This window comes from Conger conger, chromosome 9 (genome assembly GCF_963514075.1).
Source record: "Conger conger chromosome 9, fConCon1.1, whole genome shotgun sequence".
NCBI classification, from domain to species: Eukaryota; Metazoa; Chordata; class Actinopteri; order Anguilliformes; family Congridae; genus Conger; species Conger conger.
Genome location: NC_083768.1, coordinates 34,885,534 through 34,913,177, shown reverse-complemented (window position 1 = coordinate 34,913,177; position 27,644 = coordinate 34,885,534). Strand labels below are relative to the sequence as shown.

General features: G+C 46.7%; 1 protein-coding gene across 1 annotated transcript; it reads right to left on the bottom strand.

Annotated features, from left to right (window-relative positions):
* Nucleotides 1-14: 14 nt before the first annotated feature.
* Nucleotides 15-27,634, bottom strand: dhx30 (DEAH (Asp-Glu-Ala-His) box helicase 30). The gene is made up of 20 exons (XM_061255102.1): nt 27,393-27,634; nt 26,713-26,822; nt 24,943-25,053; nt 23,523-23,674; nt 23,200-23,308; nt 22,349-22,501; nt 21,784-21,936; nt 20,569-21,030; nt 19,585-19,968; nt 18,526-18,604; nt 18,028-18,132; nt 17,109-17,284; nt 15,908-16,114; nt 15,542-15,623; nt 15,084-15,277; nt 14,570-14,732; nt 13,786-13,943; nt 1,961-2,064; nt 1,311-1,450; nt 15-1,113 (listed from the first exon to the last, which is right to left on the bottom strand). Exons 1-20 carry the CDS (start codon nt 27,592-27,594, stop codon nt 785-787), a joined length of 3,573 nt encoding a protein of 1,190 aa, XP_061111086.1. The 5' UTR covers nt 27,595-27,634; the 3' UTR covers nt 15-784.
* Between the last annotated feature and the right edge of the window lie 10 nt (nt 27,635-27,644).

Genomic DNA, 27,644 nt, shown 5'->3' with positions numbered 1-27,644 from the left:
TTAAGAGAGATGTGTCCGATTGGTGACATCATTTATTACAACATAGCTATATCTACACAGCCAAGCACAGAGGTCATTTTCACAACTTTGCATTTACACATAATCCCTTAGACAGCGACTTTCAAAGTGCGTCCACTCAGCTTGTGCTCTGAATCCACAGCGGAGCACTGCACCTCATTAACAGTACTGGACATTACAAGGGGCATTTCTGTCAGACTTGTAATTCATTCTCAAAATGGGATGGTACACCAATTAGACTGCGTATTACATATTCATTATGGTTCATTACATATATGAAGTTCTGGTCATGCTCAGAATTAAACAAACTGTATGTCCATTTCATGTTCTTATTTTATCGTTTTTATAAGTAGCTGTTATGAGAGGACTACACTTTCTCGGACAGCATATCCTATGGGGACCATTCAGTCATGTACATTGTCTGCATGTTTAAGGGAAAAGGCGGTATTTCAAACAACTGGAGGGCCACCAAACCTATCAGTTAAGTGCCCATAACGTTTTGTCCCACTGGAGGGTGGAATCTTCCTCCATAGTGTGGTCTCTGATCTCCATCTCCCCATCCTGAAGGTTTGAAATATTCCCACTCACTGAAGTAGCAGCTCCGCCGTCCATCCACAGCCGTAAAGCTATGGAGGCACGCCGGCTCAACCTCTCCTGGACGGCTGATGTATAAACATCAACCTTCCCCTGTCACGCAGCACGCGCATGCGTCAGACTCGGTGCATCGAGTAAAAGGGGCTGAGGACTACTCTCTGGGCGAGGCCCGCTACGGCTCCGAGACTTCGGTCCCCGGCTCGGTGCTGTTGAGCAGCTGCACCAGCAGTGCGATGAGCTGGAGGTCCTGTGCGCTGGCTTGGCGGTCCTGGGCGCTGGCTTGGCGGTCCTGGGCGCTGGTCTGGAGGTCCTGGGCGCTGGCTTGGCGGTCCTGGGCGCTGGCGTGGTGGTCGGGGGATCGGCGGGTACGCAGTAGCTGCCTCTGTAGCATGGCGTGCAGGGACATGCGAAGCTCCCACAGCAGCTTCCAGCTCTGAACAGACATCTCACAGCGCACCAAAGACTGCTCTCCTAATGAAACCTCCACTCGCCCCCCGGACACTGGAGACAGAGAGCGAACGATAAACATACGATTTCCTTTACTGTCTCCGACACTGAACTTAGACCGAAATACCCCAAGTTGTTTAAAGTACACTTAAAATACACTAGAATAGAAAGCTTCAGTGAAAATGGTGTAATGCATTCATTAGAAAAAAGCCTCTCACTCAGTGATGGGACAGAAGTGAGGTCAAACATACCCCTCTCTGTGATGTTGCAGTCGGTGAGCAGCAGCAGGGAAAGCGGGTTGACCACAGTGGAGTCCCTGATAAAGACTTGTCCGTTGGACTTGACAGCTGTGAAAAACGTGAGCCAGCGACTAGGAAGATTCTCCTCTCCTCTGGGAAGGACACACGGACAGGTATCACAGACAAGCAACAGAGACGTCATTCAACCATTTTACAACTCACTACAACTCAAACTTTCACTACATTTTTTATGAGAACAAGCCTTGCTTCTGAATAACTAAGACATTATTTTCCACTAACGTGCACGTACAATCATGATTGTGTCGACTACAACTATCAGCTGCGACCCTTCTGACTCAACGCCAGCACCGTTTGTTGCGTCAACCTGTGAAAAAAGTGTCTGCTAAATGCCTAAATGTAAAAAGCAAATGAGAAAGCCTGCATAAAATAACAATTATTTTTCAATTGATTAGTTTCCTGCCTGGAAGTGTGAATGAGCTAAGTGGGTAAGATTATAACACAGACGGTGCTTTGAGGAAGTAAAACGACTGTTTTAAGAGTATAGCAAGCAGCAGAAAGATTCAATTTCTTCCATTTTGGCTCGCTCATCCCTCAATCTGTCCTCTCAGCTCATCTGTTTCTCCAGCCCACACCTTGCTCACCTGTTGACGGTGGAGCGGTGCAGGAGGACGGGTCCGGTGCGGGTGCGGTAGGCCAGGCAGTTGGGCCGAAACTTTCCCCCCTTGGTCACCATGCCCTTCTTCACCTGAAACACGAGAGGAGGTGAGGCAGGGCAGTATGCGGACGGGAGAGTCCCGTTCAGCGGTGTGAAGCTGAACGAACGTGTGGCAGCAGAATAACGGGTAGGGGAAGTGGGCTTGTAACCTAAAAAAAAACAAGGTTTCAGGTTCAACTCCCGGATAGGACATTAGACCCTTGAGCAATGTAGTTAACATAGTAACGTAGTTGACCCTAAATTGCTTTGGTGTACATGTGCGTTCCCTTAAATATTACTTGTAAAAGGCTTTTTAACCAGAGGTGCTAAAATCTTTGCACAGTACTGTATGTAAAGGAAATAAAGGCAAATAATTGTGGAAGTCAACCTAGATAAGAGAGCCTTCTAAATGGCTGTCATTAAATGCAATGTAAGGAGGTGTGGATACATTATAAATTCCTCACAATATGTAGCGACTTTTTGATCAAACAAAGGTCGCCGAGAGGCTTAGGTTGGCTCGTTGCGGTCTCACTCGTTCCATTGAATTCATGTCCAGTCGAAAATAAAGTTCATGGTGTTTATTACGATCGAAGTCAAACGATATTAAAAGTGATGAAACTTATTCAAACAAACAAACTCTCTCTGTCCTTCTGTCCAAAGCCCTCCCCCCACCTATGTAGATAAAACCACACCCACACAAACAATTACGACCCCAATCAAATAATTATTAGACAATAAGCAAAGGAAGATATACAGGCTCATAAGCAATAAATATAAAAGTACAAACAAAATAAACATGAATGAATATGAATATTATGAGTATTATGGCTCATACAATTCCGGCCCCTAATTATTGTGTTACTAACAATAATAACAATAATTACCATTACACACTAACAGACTATTCAGTGACAACCAGGTACAGTAATAACACAATTACGCTGTAATAACAATGTAGGTCTTCTTTCTTCATAAAGCCAGAGATGCTTTACAAGAGGGTCAAAGAGATAGAAATCAGTAAGACAAGAGGTTACTAGCACATGGCCTAGTCTGAGTGATCTTATCACTCTTTGTCCATCAGTCAAAGTCTGTAGTGGTCCGTGTAGTGAATAAGGGTCATTGGTGTGAAAAAGAGGGCAAAATAAACAAAAAATAAAGTCAGCATGGACTTCTTAAAGTTCTTCTGTTTCTTGCAAAAGGCAGACCTTGCTGATGGGTCTGTTCAAAAAGCCGAACTTGGTCTTTCCTGTCCATGATGGTCTCGACAACTTTCCCAGTCAGTCAGGAGTTTCGCGGTGCTGAATCATCCACAATGATCACAATGTCTCCTGGAGTGAAGTTGCGTCTGGTTTGAGACCATTTTTTCCGCTCCTGCAGTTGTGGAAGATATTCCTTAATCGATCTTTTCCAGAATACATCCGATATATACTGTATCTGTCTCCATCTGCGGCAAGCATATATATCCGTCTTCTGAAAGAGTCCTGGTGGCAGCGATGGTGTAGCTTTGAGAAGCAGGAGATGGTTCGGAGTTAGTGCTTCCAGGTCGTTCTGTTGAGGCCTTGGTGATTGGTCGACCGTTGAGAATAGCTTCAGCTTCACAAAAAACTGTCTGCAAACCCTCCTCATCCAGACTCTGCAGGTTTAAGGTAGAATTGAGAACCTTTCGCACTGACCTAATCATCCGCTCCCATACACCACCGTGGTGCGAGCCAGTAGGGGGATGAAAATCCAACGTATTCCTTTCTGGAGCAGTGCATTGTGGATCTGATCCTGATTCCAGCTCTCAATAGCTTCCTTCAGCTCGCGCTGAGCTCCCACGAAATTGGTGCCATCGTCAGACCTTAGCTCCTTTACCTGTCTGCGTCTGGCTGTAAAACGGCGGAGGGCATTGATAAAGGAGTCGGTGTCGAGTGAGGATGCCACCTCAAGCTGAATTGCTCTCACATTCAAGCACGTGAAAATCACGCCATAGCCCTTTACAACACTCCTGCCACGTTTGACTCCAAAGGGTCCAAAGTAATCGACTCCAACATACGTGAAAGGAGGTTTGTCAGGTGAGACTCTGTCCAAGGGTAAATTGGCCATCAGTTGTTGCCCAGGAGTAGCATTCATACGCCGGCAAACAACACACTTTGACACGATCATTCTGATTGACACTGTGGCGCCAGGAATCCAGTACTTTTGGCGTAATCTGGATAACATATGGTGGGAATTAGATCAGAGATGTGGAAATCCTTGACAAGTATGACAGGATGCTTCTCTTCTTCTGGCATCGCTGCACAGCTGAGACGTCCCCCAACTCTCAATACATCATCCTCCAGAACGGGGTTGAGTTTATGAATGTGGCTGTTTCTCTTGACATTAATTCCTTTTTTCAGACTTGAGATTTCATCTGCGAATCGCTTCTTCTGGCAAAAGCGGATTATCTCCATTTCAGCTTGAGCCAGTTCTTCAACTCCAAGGCCACTGGTTTTCTGGGTCTCATGTTGATCACTTGTTGATGCCTTTCTTTCTACTCTGGAACAGAAGCAGTCCTTTTAATCTGAGCATCCATGTTACTGCTCTCTTCAAACGAGTCCAGGATGAGAAATGATGGATCAAGCGGGTTGTTGGATCCACTTCCTCTGATGTTATCTGGGCAGCGTTCACACTTATGCTCTTGACTTCAGAGTCCTTGGGTGAGATCTCTTCCAATCCATCCGGATTCTGAGGCCATTCTTCTTGAGGCCGTCTAAGAAATGGAGGCCCAGCTAGCCAGATTTCTTTCTTCAGAAAGGATTTGACTGTCAGACCTCGAGAAGCCATGTCTGCTGGATTGTTAGCAGAGTTGACATATCTCCATTGCTGTGCATGTGACACCTTACCAATCTCAGAAACTCTGTTCGCCACAAAGGTTCGGAACCTTGTGGTTTTGTTGTTGATGTATTTTAGCACGGTGGTGCTATTGGTCCAGAACATGGAGTCTGCCAATTCCATCTGCAGCTCCTTCCTCAACACTGTGTCCATCCTGCTCGCCATGGTAGCAGCAGTCAACTCCATGCGAGGGATCGTGGTCGACTTCAGCGGAGCCACTCTCGCTTTCCCCATCACAAATGCACAATGTGCCTGGTCACTGTCATTACGTAGCAGCAGGTAGCTGACGGTTCCATACCCATCTTTGCATGCGTCAGCGAAATGGTGCAGTTGAGCAGATGTCACTGTTCCAAAGTTGCTGGGTTTGAAACACCTGTCAACTTTGAAGTCTTCCAGTTGATGAAGATCTTGAGTCCAGCTCATCCATTCCTGTATGATGCGGTCTGGTACTTCATCATCCCATCCAATCTTTTCCCGACACAGATCTTGCAAGATCTTCTTGGCAGTCAGGACCACAGGAGCCACCAATCCGAGAGGATCATAAATCGAACTGACCGTCGACAGAATTCCCCTTCTTGTGCAAGGTTGATTCTTCAAGATGATCTTGAACCTGAAAGTGTCAGACTGTATGCACCATTGCACTCCCAACACTCTCTCCACAGGAAGACTGTCACAATCCACGTCCAAGTCTTTCACCACTTTGGCTCGATCCATTTCAGGTATTGCGGCCAACACGTGGCGGCTGTTTCTTATCCACTTATTAAGCAGAAAGCCTCCTTTTGAGCAGATCGCTCTAAGCTCATGGTATAGAGCAATTGCCTCCTCTTCTGAAGCTGCTGAAACGAGGCAGTCATCCACATAAAAATAGTTTAGAATGATGTCCACAGCTTGAGGACTAAACTGTTCCACATTGTCCTCAGCACATTTCCTCAGGGCAAAGTTTGAACAACTTGGAGATGATGTTGCCCCAAACAAGTGGACGGTCATTCTGTACTCCATCATGTCTTGATTGCAGTTTCCATCAGGCCACCAGAGGAACCGTAACACATCACGGTCTTCACTGGGCACCTTCACCTGGTGAAACATTGCTTCAATGTCTGCAGCGATAACGACAGACTCTTTCCAAAATCTGACCAAGACTCCAATCAGCGTACTGGTCAAATCCGGTCCCTGCAAGAGGTGGGAATTCGGTGACACTCCCTGAAATGTCGCTCCACAGTCAAAGACCACTCGAAGCTTCTTCTTTTGTGGATGCAACACTCCATGATGTGGTAGATGCCATTTTCTCCCATCATTGCGCTTCAGCACTTCATCAGGTACCTTCTCAGCATAGGCTTTAGATATCATGTCAGACATGAAATTGGTGTAGACTGCATGAAAACCAGAATCCTTCTTGAATCGTCTCTTCACACTTCGCGCTGTTCAGCAACACTTCTGTTGTCAGGCATGCAGATTTGGCTAGTCTTAAATGGCAATCCAATACTGTAATGGCCATTGACCAGTTTGGATGACTTTGTGACCAGCTCGAGGAACTGTTCATCTTCTCTTGAAGGTTCGTGGTTGTCTCTGATGCATTCAGGAAATGTACTTGTACTGCTGTTCCCACAATTCATCCAGTTTCATAACTGATATCCTGTTGACAGACTTCTCCTGGGCGTCAGCGTTTTTCCCTCCAAGAGGTCCACTGACCGTCCATCCAAGCATGGTTTCCACTGCGTAAGGACCATCTCCCACACTCCGGATTACGTTCAGTGGTTCCAAAGCCTTTGGTACATCTTGGCCAATCAGCAACTCAATCTCAGAGTCAATTTCAGGCAGACGCACGTTGCTCATATGAGGCCACTGTTCGATGTCACTCTGATGTGGGATGTTTCCTTTGTGCACAGGCATTGTTTTCTGTGTATACAGACCAGGAAGATCACAAAAGTCACCGCTGTCCAGTGCAGCAATTTCTAGGCCTGAAATGATTCAAGAATCTTCCTTTGGCCCAGGGTACTTAAAATATTTGATTTTCCCTGCACATTAAGCTTGTTCATGAGCCCAACTGTGCAAAATGATGCAGTACTGCCCTGGTCAAGAAATGCATAAGTGTGCATTATAGCACTCACCTTCACCTGTACAGGCACAATTGAGAGCTTACAATTGTCTTCAGCGGCTCCAGTAAGACCACTAGACTGTACACTAGACTGTTTTCTCATTATGTCCCCTCTTTTCCAGTTGTGGACACATATCCAGAGCATGTCCCCCTCCACAGGATAAACATCTGGACACAGCAGACAGACTCTCCTTTTCCTTACTTCCTTTGTACAGTTTCTTTTCCATGACCGTCACAGTGGTGGCAAAGGCACTTCCTTTCTTAGGTTGAGGTGGTGACTTCAATCTCCTTACATCTCTGCTCACTGATGGAGTGTCTTTAATATCCCCAAAATCTGGGTCTGTTGCAATCCTTACTTGCCTTTCCAGAAAATCCACCAAGTTTTTGAAAGTAGCTTTACTGTTATATCTGTCTTGGAAATCACAAGCCACAGTTCTCCATTTATCCCTTAATCGATATGGCAACTTCTTTATGATGTAGGGGTCCTCGCACGGGACTCCAAATTATGTAGGGTCCCCGCACGGGCCGCCAAATAACGCAGGGATTTTACTCTCTACGAAACCGGGGCGCCAGTTAAACGTTGTGTAGCAGTATAACTGCAAAAAGTAATCAGTCTCATAAAATTACTATTATCAGAAATATCTAACCACAAATTTAGTATTTTAATTAATAATTAAAATAACCAATATTAATGATTAAACATACCGATAACCTGAAGGTTGGAAGTTCTTCGAAAGACTGCTTTAACTCGGCTCTCATGTCTATGCGATTCCAAAACGGACACCGGGGTTTAATAAAATATATTTATTAAACAAACATACAAACACATAACAGATAAAGTAACGGAAATTTAGTTGGGTAAATTAGTAGGTTAAGTTAGGGCGTGTATGTGTGTGTGTGGGCGCGCGAGAGCGCTTGTGTCGCTTGAACAAAGGAAAGGTGGGAGTAGCTAGCTTGAGTAAGCTAGAGTTCTGGGTATGGTAATGAGTTAGAGTTAGCTGTGAGATGGGACTACTTGAGTAGTTTTACTCTATATATGCGCAAAAGACGGCGAATCAATTCACGTGCACATATATGTAGCTAACCAAACACATTACAATAGTAGGATGGTAAATATTGAAACACAGATTCACAAAAACAGTTAAGACTAAACTAAACACTGGCTATGCCTGAATGTTTGTTCTCTTACTGAGTCCATACGCATTGGATCCAAAAGACGTGCTGTCCTTATAGGAGCCGCGATGGTGCTGTGAATGCGTGTCCTGGAGAGATGCACAGGCTGGGGCGTCTTAGCCGCGCGCTGTCGTCTGGTCCACTCGGTTGCTGGAAGGATGTTCGCTTGTCCTTTTTCCGGGTGGAAAAGTTTGTTGCTGTTGTTCGATGGTGAGCTTTGCAGGAGTAAACTGATGTAGCGTTCCGCGTACACCAGTTTCCACTCGCTATAGGCCACGAAGTTACCGCGAGGTAACTGGGTGTGTCCGTAGGCCTGGTAGTGCGCTGTGCAGCAGTCAGCCTCTGTCCGAGTCTCGGAGCAGATGAGCTGAAGCGAATGGCCAAAAAGGGTGCGTCGAAGAGAAGAAGCAGAAGAGGCAGAAAAAGCAGAAGAGAGATCCCAAGAACGTGTCTTGCTCTTATACGGGACCGTTTATTGCTCCTGCCATTACGGGATTGGCTGAACCAAGTCATATGTGGTGGATGTCGCAGAATTTTCCTGTGGGAATGTGGAAGTTGTAGTCCCTACAATGATGACCATCATGTTAGCAGTCATGTTGAGCTCCTGCAAATAACTGATATCATCCATCGTATTACAACAACCTCGCAGGAATAAGGTGTATGCTTGCAGAGCTTTTGTGTCATCGGATCTTATTGACGTCCATGAAAGAACCTTCTCCATGTAAGCGGTGGCAATTTTATGCTCGTTGCCAAAATTCTTCTCCAATAAGGATTTGGCCTTCAAGAATCCTGTGTTTGAGGCCATATAAAGACAACTCCTTACAAGTTCTCTTGGATGCCCTCTTGTGAATTGCTCTAAATAGTAAAGGCAATCTCTGGGATTTGTGTTCTTGCTTTCAATATTATGCTCAAAGGATTTAATGAATGTTTGGTATTTGAGCGGATCACCATCAAAACCTTCATTCTCTTTTTTAGGCATTGATGAAAGACACTGTTGCTGGAGTAGTAGCGCGGTGATTTCATTTTGCTTCTCCATAACTGTGTGAATATTACTTGGCTCACTGTTGCTTGAAACTGGCAGTGTAGCTGAAAATGTCACAGCCCATCCTTGCTGTCCATTTCCACTTCTTGACTGATGTGTCAATAGAGCATAGAGCAATAGAGCATAGGTTGGCTGCCAGTTACAGCCCCATCCACGGCAGGTGTCATTTGTGGTGCTAAACTGACATTGTGCCCTGGGCGGGTTTGTCCACCTGTAGGCCTGGCTTGGCTCTGTGCTGGGTTTTCCTTTTGATATTTCTCAAAATATGAATTCATACCATCATTTCCTCTTGATGCTCTAGATCATGGGTGTCAAACTCTGGCCCGCGGGCCAAATTTGGCCCGCAGTGTAATTATATTTGGCCCGCGAGGCAATATCAAATTACTATTAGAGCTGGCCCGCCGGTATTATACAGCGGCGGCGACAGCGCATTCACCGCTAATACTACAAATCCCATAAATCCCATAATGCTCTACTGTTGTTTTGGCGCGTCAATCAGGACAGGACCCAGACACGCCCTCTACTCTGTGTCAGTAGCGATCCGTGCTTCGGCAGGAAAGCCCCCGCTCACCCCGCCTCCCCGTGCCTCTCTCCCAGACCACACCGCGACCTCATACTACAACTGTCACCGTCACTGTCACTGTCACCCTTCCCAAAAATGTCGAAAAGAAAGGCAGAAAACAGAACTTTTCTGGACAGGTGGGAGGCAGAATATCTGTTTACCTATGTAAAAGACAGACCTGTTTGTCTTGTTTGTGGAGCCAACGTGTCTGTAAGTAAAGAGTACAACATTAGACGACACTATGAAACGAAACACCAGGACAAGTACGAGGACCTGGACATGACTCAAAGGAGCCAGAAAGTAGAGGAGATGAAAAGAAGTTTGGTTTCACAACAGAATATGTTCAAAAAAGCCACATCACAAAGTGAGGCTGCTGTAAAGGCTAGTTATATTGTGGCAGAGGAAATCGCAAAATCAGCCCGGCCCTTTAATGAGGGAGAGTTCGTAAAAAAGTGCATGATGAAAGTTTGTGACCAAGTGTGCCCAGAGAAAAAGCAAGCCTTTTCAAACGTGAGCCTGACCAGAAACACAGTAGCTGAGCGCACATGTGATCTTGCCACCAATCTGTATGACCAGTTGATGGAAAAGGGAAAAGATTTCGTTTCTTTCTCCCTTGCTGAGGACGAGAGCACCGACGCGTCTGATACTGCGCAGCTGTCAGTGTTCATCCGCGGAGTGGACTCAAATCTGTGTGTTACGGAGGAGCTTTTGGGATTTAAATCCATGCATGGCACAACCACAGGGAAGGAAATCTTTGAGGAGGTTTGCAAATGTGTAACTGAAATAAAGCTGCCGTGGGATAAACTCGTGGCATTAACCACAGATGGTGCGCCAGCGATGAGCGGTAAAAAGAATGGACCGGTGGGCAGGATTCGGGAAAAGATGCGGGAAGAGAACTGTGCAGGTGAGCTATCTGTTTATCACTGCATCATACATCAAGAATCACTGTGTGGTAAAGCCCTAAAGATGGAACACATTATGACCACAGTAACACAAGTTGTTAACTTTATTAGAGCAAAAGGTCTGAATCACCGCCAGTTTAAGTCTTTTCTGGACGAGTGTGGTTCGGAATACGCAGACGTGCCGTATCACACAGAGGTGAGATGGTTAAGCCGCGGAAAAGTACTGAACAGATTTTTCGAGCTGCGTGAGGAAATATGTCAGTTTCTGCAAAGCAAAGGGAAGGACACAGCAGAGCTCCGGGAGCAAAAGTTTCTGTGTGAGCTGGCCTTTCTGTGTGACATCTCAAGCCATCTCGATGCGCTGAACCTGCAGCTGCAGGGGCGGGGACGCATCATCACAGACATGTACGCAGCAGTGAGAGCTTTTAAAACTAAACTGTGCCTGTGGGAGAACCAGATGCTGCAAGGAAACCTTGGCCATTTTCCCTGCTGCCAAACCATAAAAACGCAGATCTCTACCGCCGTGCGCAGTTTGCTGAAAAACTCAGTGTACTCGGCGCTGAGTTTAGCCGGCGATTTGCCGACTTTGATGTCCAGAAATGCTTAGTAATCCCTTCGCAGTTGATGTGGAAAACGCACCAACCAACCTCCAAATGGAGCTGATTGAACTCCAGTGTAATGACACGCTGAAGTCGAAGTATGATGCTGTTGGCGCCGCACAGTTTCCACAGTTCATCCCTGACACAATGCCTCAGCTCCGCACCCAAGCTGCTCAATTGCTCTCCATGTTCGGCAGCACTTATCTATGTGAGCAACTTTTCTCCTTGATGAAGATGACGAAAACATCTCACAGAAGACGTCTGACTGATGAACACCTTCGTTCGATACTGAGGGTTTCCTCAGCTCAGAGCCTGAGCCCAGACATTGATGAACTAGCATCCAAGAAAAGATGCCAGGTATCTGGCTTGGGCACATCAGATTAGATCAGTGTGTCGCAAACTGAGCAATAATTAACGTTTTCTTTATGCACTTTTTGCATAAAGAAAACGTTAATTATTGATTCATTCATTGTTGTTATTTTATTTTCAAATTTATTAGCCTGTGGAAAAAGTTTATTTTGATATTTACCCCAGAAGGCTGCAAATAGAAATTTTATTTAATATGCCATTGATATGTTTTTTTAAAAATTTGAAATTCGATTTTGCATGTCTGCACTATTAAGTTATATAAGCGTTGCTTGTTCCATGTTCAATGTTAAAGCAAAACTTGTTTGGGTCCATATTAAAAGGTTCATTTGTTCAACGTTGGCCCGCAGCTTTGTTTAATTTTAAATTTTGGCCCACTGTGTATTTGAGTTTGACACCCCTGCTCTAGATGATTTGCCATGAACACTAGAACCCTTTAATGATTCTAGTACTTTCACTTTGGCCATAGTAGCAGCAATGGCAGCTTCCAGTTCCAGCTGCTCCTTTTTCTTTCCCAACTGCTCCTCCTGTTCTTCTAGGGCAAGTTTATCTTTTAGCCGTTGTTTCTGTACTTTAAGAGCGGCCACCTCAGCCTCAGCTAGGATACGTGCAGCTGTAGTGCTTGAAACTCTGGAGCTTGAATTAGAGGAGCCTCCATTGCTTTGCTTCTCCATTCCATCAACCACTTTTTTAGTTTCGCTCATTTTGTCACTTTCCATGATACACAATCATCCAAGTCAATGAGCATCATCCCACAAATACACCGCATTTCAACAAGCCATTGCACAATAACGAGTCGGAAATGCGATATTCAACCAAACGCGCGCAACACAACACAAATAACAGTCCCCAATGGACAAGCGGTATTTTCCAAATCGGCTTTCAAACAATGAAATAAGCCTACCGCTTCTGATGCTGCGATGCGCTGCTGGCTGGGGCAATGTTTCCAAGGTGGCTTCAATCAATTAGGTTGAATTCGCTCCATTGTCAGATTACAAACTGCGGGGATGCAAACGCTGTATGTATCCATTTCCAAAGCTTGCGAAATTGGCATCCGCGTTTCCAATCCAGCGCAAACTCCCGTGGCTGTCTTCAAAGGCGTTTTCTGTTAACTAAATTATAGCGACTTTTTGATCAAACAAAGGTCGGCGAGAGGCTTAGGTTGGCTCGTTGCTGTCTCACGCAACCATTGCTGTCTCATGTTCCATTGAATTCATGTCCAGTCGAAAGTAAAGTTTATGGTGTTTATTACAGTCAAAGTCAAACGATATTAAACGTGATGAAACTTATTCAAACAAACAAAACGAAAACATGGCGTACAGTTAACAGAAAATATCCCGACCCAACTAACCCCCTCTCTCTCTGTCCTTCTGTCCAAGGCCCTCCCCCCACCTATGTAGGTAAAACCACACCCACACAAACGATTAGGACCCCAATCAAATAATTCTTAGACAATAAGCAAAGGAAGATATACAGGCTCATAAGCAATAAATATAAACATACAAACAAAATAAACATGAATGAATATGAATATAATGAATATTATGGCTCATACACTATACGTTGCAGTTACTTTCCAGAATAAAAATCTGTATGAAAAAACGTACTTCCACATTTGTCATTCATCTCACAATGTCAACTTACACAATGTATCACGAAACCAAAGCGCACAGGAAGTCATGTATGCTTTATGGTGGAACACCAAAGGTAACGGGGAGACATGTCAGGCTAGCTGTTGATGCGTCACCACGACACTAGATTGGGGACAAAACTATTTAAGTGCGGGGACTGACAAACCAAAAACGGTCCTGAAAAATTAAACTTCCTGATGTAACTGCGAAAGGAAGGATTCACGGATGAGCGTAGAGAGAGCACCCTCTGCACATGCTTCAGAGGAGTTCAGAGGAGTTTGGAGGAGAGCAGAGGAGTGTGCAGGAGTGCAGAGGAGTTCAGAGGAGTGCAGAGGAATGCAGAGGAGTGCAGAGGAGTACAGTGGAGTGCAGAGGAGTACAGAGGAGTGCAGAGGAGAGCAGAGGAGTACAGAGGAGTACAGAGGAGTGTAGAGGAGTTCAGAGGAGAGCAGAGGAGTTCAGAGGAGGTCAGAGGAGTTCAGAGGAGGTCAGAGGAGTTCAGAGGAGAGCAGAGGAGAGCAGAGGAGTTCAGAGGAGTGCAGAGCGTACCTGGATGAGGTTGGGGTACAGACCAGCCAGCAGCACGGCCTTCACCAGCTGGTCCTCCTGGCTGAAGTGGTTTGTGGAGGAACTCAGCCGAAGGCAGTGAAACGCTTTGGGCACAAGCCTGGCTTCATGCAGATTATCACTGAACTGCTGGGTCAGCCCTGAGCAGGGAGCAAAGTCAAACCAAGAGACACGGACCAGCAGTGAGCAGGGAGGAAAATCAAACCGAGGGTCACAGGGCTCATTCCAATCCCTTTTTTAAAAATGTCTCCTCTTTTTCCTTTTTCTCCATTTTCTTGCCCATAGCTCTACCCATCGAAAGAGACAAGATGGGGGAAACTACAAATCGGTAAATGTAATGCTCTTGCTCCTTCAAATGTCAGTTTGAAGCCGCATCAGCTACAGACGTGGATGCACTGGAATACGCTGATGTTTTCTTGCTCAAAGGAAAGATTGGGAGTTCCTAACTTCTACTTCTAGCTCTTAGGGGTTGTAATGTCCTTATGGATCAGCTCCGACCAGGGAGGGAAATTGAACACAATAGGCTCAATCCAATCTCTTATTTTTCTCCACTTTTTTCCCTTTCCTTACTGCTCACCCGGAATACGTTCAAGCTCCACCATCTTTAAGGACATTTCAGCGCCTTAAATGTTCCTCCTAGGAGATAGAAGTTAGGAACTCCCACGCATCTGCCGTGCATGTGATGTAACTGACATGGTTTCCAACAAATGTTTAAGAGAAGAAAAATAAGGGACTGTAGTGAGTGCAGTGTCTGTGTGTCTCTCACCCTGTATGAAGCGCAGGCCGCTGCTAGAGAGGCAGTGGTCGTCCAGGTACTGCCTGCCCGAGTGCTTCTGCATGCGCCCCTGCATCACCCTCTGCCAGCCCTGCACCGCCCGGCTCAGCACCAGGTGATCACTGCAGCTGGAGCCGCTCAGGGCAGCCTTAATCTGGGGAGGGAGAGAGCGTGAGACAGAGGTGAGCGGGGAGGGGGGATCGAATCTTGAAGCTTGTCAAGATTCGATGCTTGTCATTCACCCAATCACACACCGTATAAGGCACCAATAAGCTCGACAGGAGTAATCGGGGGTCCACCCTCTTTAGTTATATTTGTGCTATTAAAAGGGTAATGGAGAGAGAGGGCGTCACAGCTCAGAAGGGGCAATGGCGAGGTTTGAACCCCGCAGTTGTCGGGGGATTTGCAGATGGCTCAAGATTTACCTCACGAACGCGTTTAAAAGCATGCTGAGCCAGAAGAACAAGAGGAACACAGAAAAGGTGCCGGTGGAGGGCGTGCTGACCTCTCGGATGAGCGCCCGGTTCTGCATGCTGTTGAGAAAGGGGTCCCGGGTCAGGCAGGCCGTGACGGAGAGCAGGGGCAGAACGCAGCGGAACAGCACCCCCAGAACCAGGACCTTCCCCAGCCTGGGGTCGCAGGACAGGCAGGCGATGCGCTCCCCCAGCGGGGTCAGAGACTCGCTACCATCCAGAACCCCTGCAACCAAGGAACGGAGCTTAGATCCTCCACCCGCAGCCCTGTGTGTGTGCGTGAGTGTGTGTGCATACGTACGTTTGTGAATGTGTGTGTGCGTGCGTGTGCATGCGTGTGCGTGAATGTGTGTGTATGTGTGTATATATGTGTGTGGGTGTGTGCATGAGTGTGTGAACGTCTATGTTCACGTGTGTGTGCTTGTATGTATGGGTGTGTATGTGTGGGTATGTGTGTATGTATGTGTGTGTGCAAGTGTTTATAACTTACCAATCTCCCGCAGGTTCATGATGGCCTCTTCTACTGCCGCCTTGTCTGGACTGTCAATAACTTGGGACAGGAAGTCCACAGCCTGCCCAGAGAGGGGATGTAAGGGAACATTTCATCCAGTTAATACAGTAACTGATGCATTATCACCGAACAGCTAATCATTCATTCGCTTTTGTGTGCGAGCCAACTGACAGATAATTGCTTTTACCAGTTTAAAATTTCAACAAAAAAATAACTTTTCCAGGGCAACAAAACCTCTGTGAATTCATATCCGATGCTACTTGTGTTTAGAATTTGAAGAGAATTGGATTGGATTGGATTGGATCCCCCCCCCCCCCACCTTCCATCACTTGGTCCATTCCTCACCTGGCTGTCTGGACTGTGAACCTTGGCCTGCATCACTAAGCTCTCCAGGGGGGTGCGCAGTATCTCAGGGATGGGGAAGTCTGGCATTGCCTCCAGACGTCCCTTTGGAAACAGGTGGTAGGAGTGCCCAGGCTGGCAACGCCCAGCCCTGCCCTTGCGCTGGGTGACATTTGAGCGCGAGATCCAGACAGTGTCGAGACAGGAGACCTAACACAAAGGGCAGGTTAAACTTCAGCGCCACAGTCCAGCCCTAACAGAACTTGCCGCAATCCTAGAATGTTCCATTCATGTACCTTAAGCAATCAAGCAAATACACATTAACCCCTTCAGCAAATACAGCCGTTGGAAAGCCTATAAGCTAATAAAACAAATGGTGATTCGATAAAGAGAAAAGAGTGTTTCCGATTGGATTTAGACCTTGGAAGACAAATAGTTTGGTCTCTACACTCTCACATAAAGCTGCTTCAGTTTTTAGTTTTTTTAAATCTTTGATAACACAGATGGTTGTCAACCTATCAATGACAACAAGCGGAGTTGTCCTTGCATTTACTCAAGTACTCTTTTATATCTTTATTATTTGTGTGGAAAGGCCATTTTACAGCAGCAGACCAACTTAAATGCATCAGTAAGCATGTACAGTATAGAACACATTTCTTTGCTGAATGGCATTTAGTCATCAAGGGTCCAAGGTATCAAATGAGCATAATTTTCAGCTCAATCTAGTCCCACCCCCCAATTCCCATAGAGATCTATTAAAATGCAAAGCTTGTATCACGTGTAGGACAACCTGAAAATAAGATGACATTGCTGATGACATTGCTAGGTCACGGATATCAGGAAGTCATGCCATGCAAAGGATATGCAACAAAGTACAAAAAAATGACAATTTAATCTATGATTATGTTAATTTGTCCAATTATTTTTGAGCCCCTAAAATTGGGGGGACTATGTATAAAAGGGGCTGTCGTTCCTACACCATTCACCTGATTTAGATGTAAATACCCTCAAATGAAAAAGTCTGAAAGTCTGCACTTTGAGTAATTTGATATTCATTATTTACTTCCAACTCCAATATCCTGTGGTAGACCGCTAAAATAACAATAACTTTGTCAATGTAGAAACATTGCTGGACCTAACTGTATGTGTGTGTGTGTGTGTGTGTGTGTGTGTGTGGGTATGGCTGGTAGGCAGTTGGTGGTACCTTGGTACGCGGGTCGTAGTGCTCCTCTTTCTGAACGCCCAGGTCCACCACGTGAACGATGTCGTCGATGGTGATTGAGGTTTCTGCGATGTTGGTTGCCAGGACGATCTTGCGCTGGCCTGCAGGGGGGCGCTGGAAGACGGTCTGCTGGTCTGACACGGACATGCTGGAGTGCACTGATGGGGTGGAGAAAGGGGGTCAACACACCCAGAGTCATGTAAAAAATGTTTTTTGTGTATTCAAGAAAAGTAAAATAAAATAAAATGGTATATACCCATACATACAGGCACACTACGAACACCTGCAGCTTGGATACTACAGCATTCAAAAAGTCCATATACAGTCAAATTCATCACTTTTTCAATATTTACATTGTACATATAGAGGTTACGATATTAAGCCCATTTTACTCGGTCAAGGTTTTACTTTTCTTGAATACACAAAAAAACGTTTTACATGATACACATGGCAGGAGGAATTTGCATTGTTTTTCTGGACACCGTGTTGCTTGCGCAAGTACCGCTGCGATTTACATGTTAGCAAATCAGCGGCGCATCTGTTAGGCGGGCTCAAACATAAAAGGAGAGTACAGGCTAGACCTCCAGCTCTTTGAGTTTGACATTTGACATTTACATGATAATTTACACGTGCTTTACATTGCCTTGCTTTACATGAACAGTGTTATTTTCCAGTTGAATTTGGAAAAAGAAAGACATCTTGTGCTTTTATGAACACTCAAATGTAATAAAATAGTGACTGCACAGAACCTTTATGTGATGAAATGTGGCCATTACATAGAGAATATAAAGAATTTGTCTTACTATCAGTACAGTGTGCCTCTCTAAATTGTGCAGAGTTGCGCACACACACACACACACACACACACACACACACACTTTAAGCAGTCACGGTCACTGACAGGGCAGAATTAGACAGCCGTTGCCCTGGAAATCAGGTTTCCTCTCTAGAATCTTCTGGACCATGCGGATGTCCTGCCAGCCAGGCAAGAAACACAGTACTGCCCCTGCAGAGAAAGAGAGAGGTCAAAGGTCAGCTGGAATGTGTGACAGGATTATGGGTCTGTCAGTGTGCGTGCGTGCGTGCGTGCGTGCGTGCGTGCGTGCGTGCGTGCGTGCGTGCGTGCGTGCGTGCGTGCGTGCGTGCGTGCGTGCGTGCGTGCGTGCGTGCGTGCGTGCGTGCGTGCGTGCGTGCGTGCGTGCGTGCGTGCGTGCGTGCGTGCGTGCGTGCGTGCGTGCGTGCGTGCGTGCGTGCGTGCGTGCGTGCGTGCGTGCGTGCGTGCGTGCGTGCGTGCGTGCGTGCGTGCGTGCGTGCGTGCGTGCGTGCGTGCGTGCGTGCGTGCGTGCGTGCGTGCGTGCGTGCGTGCGTGCGTGCGTGCGTGCGTGCGTGCGTGTCTTACCTGGCTCTCCACACTTGTGAATATGCTCTATCACATCTGCCACCAGATCCAGGTCAGGAGTGGCATCATCATCATCCACCTGAAAGGCAGACATGAACACACACTCACAGACCTTTGTGGTTGTGTGTGGATGTCACTTATACTGACCACAATAACAAGTATTTTTTGCACAATATCTTTATTTCTTTAAGACAAATACCAGTCCAGTAAACGTCTAACTTCCAAGGCCATGAAATGCTTCTGGGAGAAACACATTACCACTGATCTATTGGGTGTTGATAAGCCAATCGACAGCAAGGCCATAAAGCTTCCATGTGTGTTTCTGTCATTCACATGGAAGCTTTATGTCATTCACATGGAAGCTTTATGTCCTTGCTGCCTGTCTTATCAACACCCAAAATATCAGTGCTAATGTGTTTCTTCCAGGAGCATTTCATGATGTTATTTCCTGGAAGCATTTCATGTGGCGTCTGATGTTTGTAGTCTGAGGGCAGCCTGTAGCGTAGTGGTTAAGGTACATGACTGGGACCCGCAAGGTCGCTTGTTCGATCCCCAGAGTAGCCGCAATAAGATTTGCACAGCCGTTGGGTCGTTGAGCAAGGCCCTTAACCCTGCATTGCTCCCGGGGAGGATTGTCTCCTGCTTAGTCTAATCAACTGTACGTCACTCTGGATAAGAAATGCCATTAATGCAATGTCATGTTTGTTTACGATAACATCCAGTAAGAAAGCTGATGCGGCATGTGGCAGCAATGATTGTTATTATGCTAAAAAAAATAATTGAATAATCATCATTGTGGTACATCAGAATATCACCCAGTTCTACTGTCCATTATTTGACTGCATTACTTATCTTTCTCGGGCTGGTACAGGGAGACAGGAGGGGGTAGGGGTTCAAATTCAAAATGCTTCATTGGCATAACAAAATACAGCTTATGTTGCCAAAGCACAGAAAAGAACACAAAGAGCATACACCACTGAACGCATGATCATATACGTACAAGGACATAACAGTTCACAGACAATATAAGCCAACCGAACAATATGCATCGTCTCTTACCTGGCTACTAGCACTGGCGAGGCTTGTCCTGGGGGCAGGCCGTCCCATCTCCTGCAGGACCTGCTCCAGGTATCGCTGGCGGACGGGGTACATGATCCCAGGCACGCGCAGTACCTGGCAGCCCCCGAAGTAGCGGGACAGGCGGTCTGTGTCGCCCGTGGCGCTCATGAGCACCACGCGCAGGTCGGGGTTGTGCTGCAGGGCGGTGCGCAGCAGGGCCAGCAGCAGGTCGTTGCTGACGTCACGTTCATGCACCTCGTCCACCAGCACGTGGCTCACCCCCTGCAGCGTCGCGTTGCTCTGCAGCTTCCGCAGCAGCACGCCCACCGTCAGGAACAGCATGGCTCCCCCGCTGTGCTCTGGGGGACGGCTGTCCAGCCTCACCTTAGAGAGAGGGACGTTTCTGTGATAGACTGTACTGTCTGTGATAGAGCAGTGTGTCTGTGATAAGAACAGTGTCAGTGATAAGAACAGTGTGTCAGTGATAGAGCAGTGTGTCTGTGATAAGAACAGTGTGTCTGTGATAAGAACAGTGTGTCAGTGATAGAGCAGTGTGTCAGTGATAGAGCAGTGTGACTGAGACAGCAGTGTGACTGATAGAGAAGTCTGTAGGGTAGTCCAGAGTGTCTGTGTTACAGAAGTGTCTGTGATAGAGCAGTGTGTCTGTGGTAGAGCAGTGTGACTGTGATAGAGCAGTGTGTCTGTGATAGAACAGTATGTCGGTGATAGTGCAGTGTGTCTGTGATAGAGCAGTGTGTAGGGTAGTCCAGAGTGTCTGTGTTACAGAAGTGTCTGTGATGAAGCAGTGTGTCTGTGATAGAGCAGTGTGACTGTGATAGAGCAGTGTGACTGTGATAGAGCAGTGTGTCTGTGATAGAACAGTATGTCGGTGATAGTGCAGTGTGTCTGTGATAGAGCAGTGTGTAGGGTAGTCCAGAGTGTCTGTGTTACAGAAGTGTCTGTGATGAAGCAGTGTGTCTGTACCTGGTACCCCACACAGTGTTGGAGATCAGGTCCGAGCTCGTGAGCCACCCTGTGGGCCACAGACACGGCGCTGATCCTGCGCGGCTGGGTGACCAGGATGTTGCACCGCGCCCCGTCGCCCCCGTGAACACGGCTCTCAAGCAGGAAGCGCGGTATGCGTGTGGTCTTCCCGCACCCCGTCTCCCCGACAATAATGGTCACCCGTTCTGCCTCCACAGCCGACACCACACGCTCCCGGTGCGCGTCCACGGGAAGCTCCACCCCAAAGCTGGGATCCGCCTCCTTCCACTGCAACCGGAGGCTATCGTTCAGAAGCTCCGCCTCCTCTGGGGACAGGGGCTGATACGGACTGCCTGTTATGGCATCTACAATGACCTCATCTTCATCCTCCATGATTGATGGTTGTCCTGCTCTCTCCTCCTCTTCCTCCCAAAGCTTCTGCATCGCTTCTTCTGCTGGATACTGTGGTCAGTGACGAAGAGTCAGATAACTTGTTTTGATTATTGGCTTTGAGAAAATATTTTTGTACCTTATCACTCCCTATCACTTTTCTAAGGTATTCAATAACTGAGCTCTTATCCAGAACGATGTACATTTGATTAGACTAAGCAGGAGACAATCCTCCCCGTGAGCAATGCAGGGTTAAGGGCCTTGCTCAAGGGCCCAACGGCTGTGCAGATCTTATTGTGGCTACACCGGGATTCAAACCACTGACCTTGCGGGTCCCAGTCTTTATCCACTACACTACAGGCCACCCAGTCCTGCTTCTTCAATAACTCTTCAATATGTCTCTCTCCCACACTTTCCAGTTTCCCAATGCACAGATATACCCCTCTGAGGACAATGTTACCCCATTTTGCAAGCTCATAAAATGTGGGCCTTCCTTTACAGTCAAAATTTTGGGGGTCGATATCTGCTGCTACGACTTTACATCAGGTTGGGTGTTTCATGATATTTGGTGTGAGCACATTTCTTTTACATGTTGGATAAGTTAAGGATCTTAACAGTTGACGTGTTCCGTATTCAGAGTACCGGACACTAACCGAGGGTGTTCATTCTTGGTAATTAACCATAAACTTTAATCTGTGTGTATGAAAAGGTATATTTAAAGTGTTATTAGTCTGTCTCAGGTAGTCTATGTGTATGTAAAGGTATATTTACAGTCATTAACCTCTCCCAGGTAGTCTGTGTGTATGCATTTGTAGTGTCATTAACCTGTCTGAGGTAGTCTGCCAGCTGGTCCTCCAGGTGTTCGGGGAGCTCCAAGGTGAGGGGTCTCCGCGCCATCTGACCCATCATACGCACTTCCTGCTTGTGGTACATGGCGTGGGTCAGGGGCATGTTATTCCGGCCCAAAAGCCCCATTTCCTGCCCAAAAACATTGGGAGGACATTTGAGTATGCTCACAAAGACACACAACAGACATGGAATAGCAAACACACATGAACACTCACTCACTCACACACTCACACACTCACACACTCACACACACACTCACACACTCACACACTCACACACTCACACACTCACACACTCACACACTCACACATAGAGACTATAACACACACAAACTCACTGGCTCTAAGATGGTTACACTGTCACTACTGTCTGAGATACACTAACTGGCTGACTCTAAGACGGTTACACTGTCACTACTGTCTGAGATACACTAACTGGCTGACTCTAAGATGGTTACACTGTCACTAGACACTATACACAGTAGGAAGTGGCAGCCACTGCAGTGCCGTTGCTGACATCAGCCTGTAGGCTCCTCCCCCACCTTCAGCCTGAGGCAGGCCAGTGCTGCGGCCCTGTTCTCCGCCTCCACCTTGCGCTTCGCCGAGGTCTCAAAGGTCATCTCCTTCGGCCACAGCAGGGTCAGCTTACACGTCTTCACCACCCTGTCCCCCTGTGTGCTGTACTGAAGCAGCTCCTGAGGAAGAGTAGGGAAAAGGACTGTTCTGGTCATTCGTTTATTTCATCTCTGGTACTGCACACCACTTCAGGCAGCGAAACACAGAGGGATTTTTGATCTTTTGATTGCCATTTGACCAGCTTCACCAGCACTGCACAAATACTGTTTGCCATGTACTGCAGCACACTTGAGGTTTGAGAAAGGGAGAACAGAGAGACGGGTGAGCGAGGATAAAGAAGATGTGGAAACAGGGAGGAGAGCACTAGGGGGAAAGGATGGAAAAACAACTCCTCCTTGGCACACTTCAAGTCTAAATTCAGCTGAAAGGCTGACACTGATCTGATTACCCTTCATACCGCAGATGCTGTGAATGAGGAAGAGGAAGATAACTGCAGATTTTCCCCACCTCAACAGTCTCCTCCATTATGGGATTAAAATACTGCTTTCCCTGAATTTAAACCAGTCATCTCTCAGCACACCCACACAAACTAAATCAAAATAACTGAATAAACGGCAAGGGAATTGCTGCCCCCTAGTGTTGAAACATTGTTACTGTCGTTACATCAGAGGGGGTGGGCTCTCATTCAGTCAGGCAGTCGGTTGATGAGTGGCAGATACAACGACAGCAGTGAGTTTGGAGAACGGCAGAACAGACAGCACCGTGACGGAAGGGAAACGCAGGCAGTGGCAAGCAGGATTTACACACGCAGACTCACTCTGAGGCTGGAGGAAGACGTGGCCACCTGAATGACCTGCGCCAGACGGACCTTTGGTTTGGGGAACAAGGAGAGAGCGTGGGCCACATCGTCGGCCCTCTGAGACGACCTGTAGAGAAAGAGAAATAGAGAGATTGATTTTGATCTTAGTGTTGATGGCAATAAGTATACCATTGTCTTCAGTCTGAATAAGAAACAGGAACAAAACAACAATGAAAGAAAACTTTTCAAAAGGGCTTGGAGTTTAAACAAATGAGAACATTTATTGCCACAGCTGCCTGGTTGTGGTCTCAACCCTTGGATACAGCAATCAGCAGCAGTACCTGGGAGGGTCAGGGGGGCCTTGTGTACCAGCCTGGGGGGGGTATGGGAAATCAGCAATGTCTGATGTTCTCCTATCTGCCACCACATCCATAGAGACCTGGCCCAAACTACTTCCTGAAAGGCTGCTCCCTGGCTCCAGCACTCCCAGTTCCTGCCAACAGGGGGCATCATTACAAGCAAAGTTAGCAGCACAAGGGCCATCAGCTTTCAAATAATGAACTGTTAGGGAAAAATGCCCTTTTTAACATTTCACAGGTGAGCATCGTCTGATGAAACAAATCCAGTAAAAAACAACAATAGCTATTCTTCAGTTTAACTTTTGTATTTATTTGCAAAGAAATGACAGAAAGTGAAAAAGCTTACCGGCTTTCTGATTTGCATCAGACACAGTAAGACTCTTATACACACTTTTCCAGAAGGGGGGGCTTTACCAAAACAAAAAGACATGAAGCTGGCCACAAACATTTATCAGTATTTTGTCTTCTGAATACCCCTTGTTGACTGTTGCTGTAAGACCAGAATGTGCTAGCTGAGAAGCAGAGACATTAAGGTCAAATGCTGTCTGTCTGCTGGAGAGAGACAGAGACTCATAGTAAGCATTTAATTCAGAAAGTGGTCTCAATAGTAATAAGGATTACAAATTACTAAAAGGTTATTTGTAATCATGTGATTGTCTTTATGTAACACACATTGTCAATTAAGAGTCAATTAAGAAAATTACCCTTACAAACCAGATTTGAATTACCAAAAAATTATTTTTTATATATCTGCTCTCACACTCAGACTCTCTCTCTCTCTCACTCAGACTCTCTCACACTCAGCCTCTCTCTCTCACACTCAGGCTCTCTCTCACACTCAGGCTCTCTCTCTCACACTCAGCCTCTGTCTCTCACACTCAGCCTCTCTCTCTCACACTCAGGCTCTCTCTGTCACACTCAGGCTCTCTCTCTCTCACACTCAGGCTCTCTCTCACACTCAGGCTCTCTCTCTCACACTCAGCCTCTGTCTCTCACACTCAGCCTCTCTCTCTCACACTCAGGCTCTCTCTGTCACACTCAGGCTCTCTCTCTCTCACACTCAGGCTCTCTCTCTCTCACACTCAGCCTGTCTCTCTCACACACACTCAGCCTCTCGCTCTCACACACTCAGCCTCTCGCTCTCACACACTCAGACTCTCTCACACACACTCAGCCTCTCTCACACACACTCAGCCTCTCTCACACACACTCAGCCTCTCTCACACACACTCAGCCTCTCTCACACACTCAGCCTCTCTCTCTCACACACACTCAGCCTCTCTCTCTCTCACACTCAGCCTCTCTCTCTCTCTCACACTCAGCCTCTCTCTCTCTCTCACACTCAGCCTCTCTCTCACACTCAGCCTCTCTCTCTCTCTCACACTTAGGCTGTCTGTCTCACCCTCAGCCTTTGACAGGCGGCGGCTGCGGCTTGCCGCTCTGCTTCGACCTTCCTGGACCCAAAGCCCTCCACCTCTATCATCTCAGGCCACCGGACGGTCAACGTAGCCCTCTGCCAAGGCAGAAACCTCAGCATCATTACTAATGCCTCAATCACACACTTTTCTTTCCCAGTGTAGTGAGGCAGCAGCTGAGCTTTGCAGCAGCTAACATAAGGAATTTGAATTTGACGTACGGAAGTCATCATACACCCAAGGCCCAGTGTTTCCTGCAGTGGTTTATAGTTAAAATGGGCCGCCTGAACAGAAAATGGCCGTGCCTTAACTAACGTTGGATTAAAAAAGAAAATCATCGTGAGAACATAATATGATTGTGAATGAGAATTAATACATTATAAATCATCCAGAAAGACCAATTCAAACAACCACACCTGTATTTATACTGTGCATGTGTCTGATACACAGTATATATGTATATATATAAAAAAACATGTAGTGATGCGGCCACTATTACAACATCCATCCATCCACCCATTATCTGAACCCGCTTATCCTGAACAGGGTCGCAGAGGGGCTGGAGCCTATCCCAGCATAAATTGGGCGAAAGGCAGGAAAACACCCTGGACAGGTCGCCAGTCCATCGCAGGGCACACACACCATTCACTCACACACTCATACCTACGGGCAATTTAGACTCTCCAATCAGCCTAACCTGCATGTCTTTGGACTGTGGGAGGAAACCGGAGTACCCGGAGGAAACCCACGCAGACACGGGGTGAACATGCAAACTCCACACAGAGAGGCCCCGGCCGACGGGGATTCGAACCCAGGACCTCCTTGCTGTGAGGCGGCAGTGCTACCCACTGCACCATCCGTGCCGCCCCACTATTACAACATGAATTGCTATTTTGTATGTAATTTTTGTAATAAGCCGTAAAGGCTATTTTAAATGCCGTGTTATTCCGAGGGATATTTTGCAGAATATGCAAGACGCACAAGCAGAGTTAAACGTGTCCTATCTCAATCACACATGAGTTCAAGCAATCATGCAGTTGTTCCCTCTAGAAACAGTTATGCATTTACATCCATCCATCCATCCATCCATTATCTTAACCCGCTTATCCTGAACAGGGTCGCAGGGGGGCTGGAGCCTATCCCAGCATACATTGGGCGAAAGGCAGGAATACACCCTGGACAGGTCGCCAGTCCATCGCAGGGCACACACACCATTCACTCACACATTCATACCTATGGGCAATTTAGACTCTCCAATCAGCCTAACCTGCATGTCTTTGGACTGTGGGAGGAAACCGGAGTACCCGCACAGAGAGGCCCCGGCCGACGGGGATTTATGCATGTACAGCAGTCAGTTTTTTGTATTTATTTATTTTGTGTGCATTTTTATGTTCTGTATTGCACATAGTATAAAAATAAATAAAAATGCAGTGTGTATGCCTCCTTCAAAAAAAATAATTTGTTTGCATGCCTGCTTAACACATTATTCCCAGAGAGCTTTAAGTTGCTCAAGCTAGGTTTTGAAAGAGCTGACAGCTGGTTATTTAAATCTGGTCAAACTGGATTTCACAGCAGGGCTAGTTTCCTTTCTAATGGGTGCACCAAACCACTTCTTGACATCTCTAGCTTGAAGTAGGCAAATCAAATGACTTCGTACTGCATCTTAAACACAATGACCAGTTGAAATTGGTGAAGCACTGGTGTAACTACTGGATCCAACTTATTTTCCTTATTTACTTATAGCATCTGCCCCTCACCTTGACGGCTCCCTCACTGACATTGTACTCGATGAATTCGGACAGGTCAGAAACGCCTAGCCGGCGGGACAGCGTTTCGTTCAAGAGCTGCTTCGGTTCCTTCAGGTTCCCTGAATTCAGAAAGAAGGGAGAATGAGGCCACTCATCCAAAAGAAACTCCTGCGTGTTAGTTCACATGTATTTACCGATTGTTACATTGAAGTCAATAGATGCGATATGCATCCATTGCAGCTACTGAACGAGGAGAGGTGTTGAGAATTCACTTAACGTTACACGTGACCTCCAGTCAAACAACATGGTCAGACTACAGTTAAGCTACTCGCCAACCGCCTAAATCATATTTAACATGAAAAATAGACTACCAAACTATGTAACATAGCACCTGGTTAAGTTGCTCACAATCAGACCGCAATAGTAGACTATTCCGATAACTAGTCAATACTATAGCTAGCATCCTTGGCTACAGTTAGCTAGCTGACTAGCATCTATCCCGAGCTAGGCTGCTCAGTGTCACTGGCAAAACTCGCGAATGATTACGCATTTGACTGTATGTTAAATTAACTTTCGGATAAACTAGCGAGTAACAAGTTGTTCACTGGCGAGTTAAGCCAGGTTATCTGTCACACTACCCAAGTTAACGACCTAGTGCTTCATTTTGAGAGCAGTCAATGACATCTCACCCGGTCTCTTCTGAGCCGCTCTGTGGTTCGGCAGCGTTCTGGCTTTCGTCTCGGCTTTCGTCCCATATCTCCTCTCGAAGTCATTTCTACACCGACTGATCAAGATGCCGTTCTGTCGGGTTTTGGTCACTGTCCCGCTGATTTTACCTCCAAGGTTGCACAGCACTCGGAGACGCACGAGTGCAGCACTGGGCACCGCCATGTTTAGCTGTACTGTACTCCGTGGAGACAGAGCGCCGCGTAGAAACAATC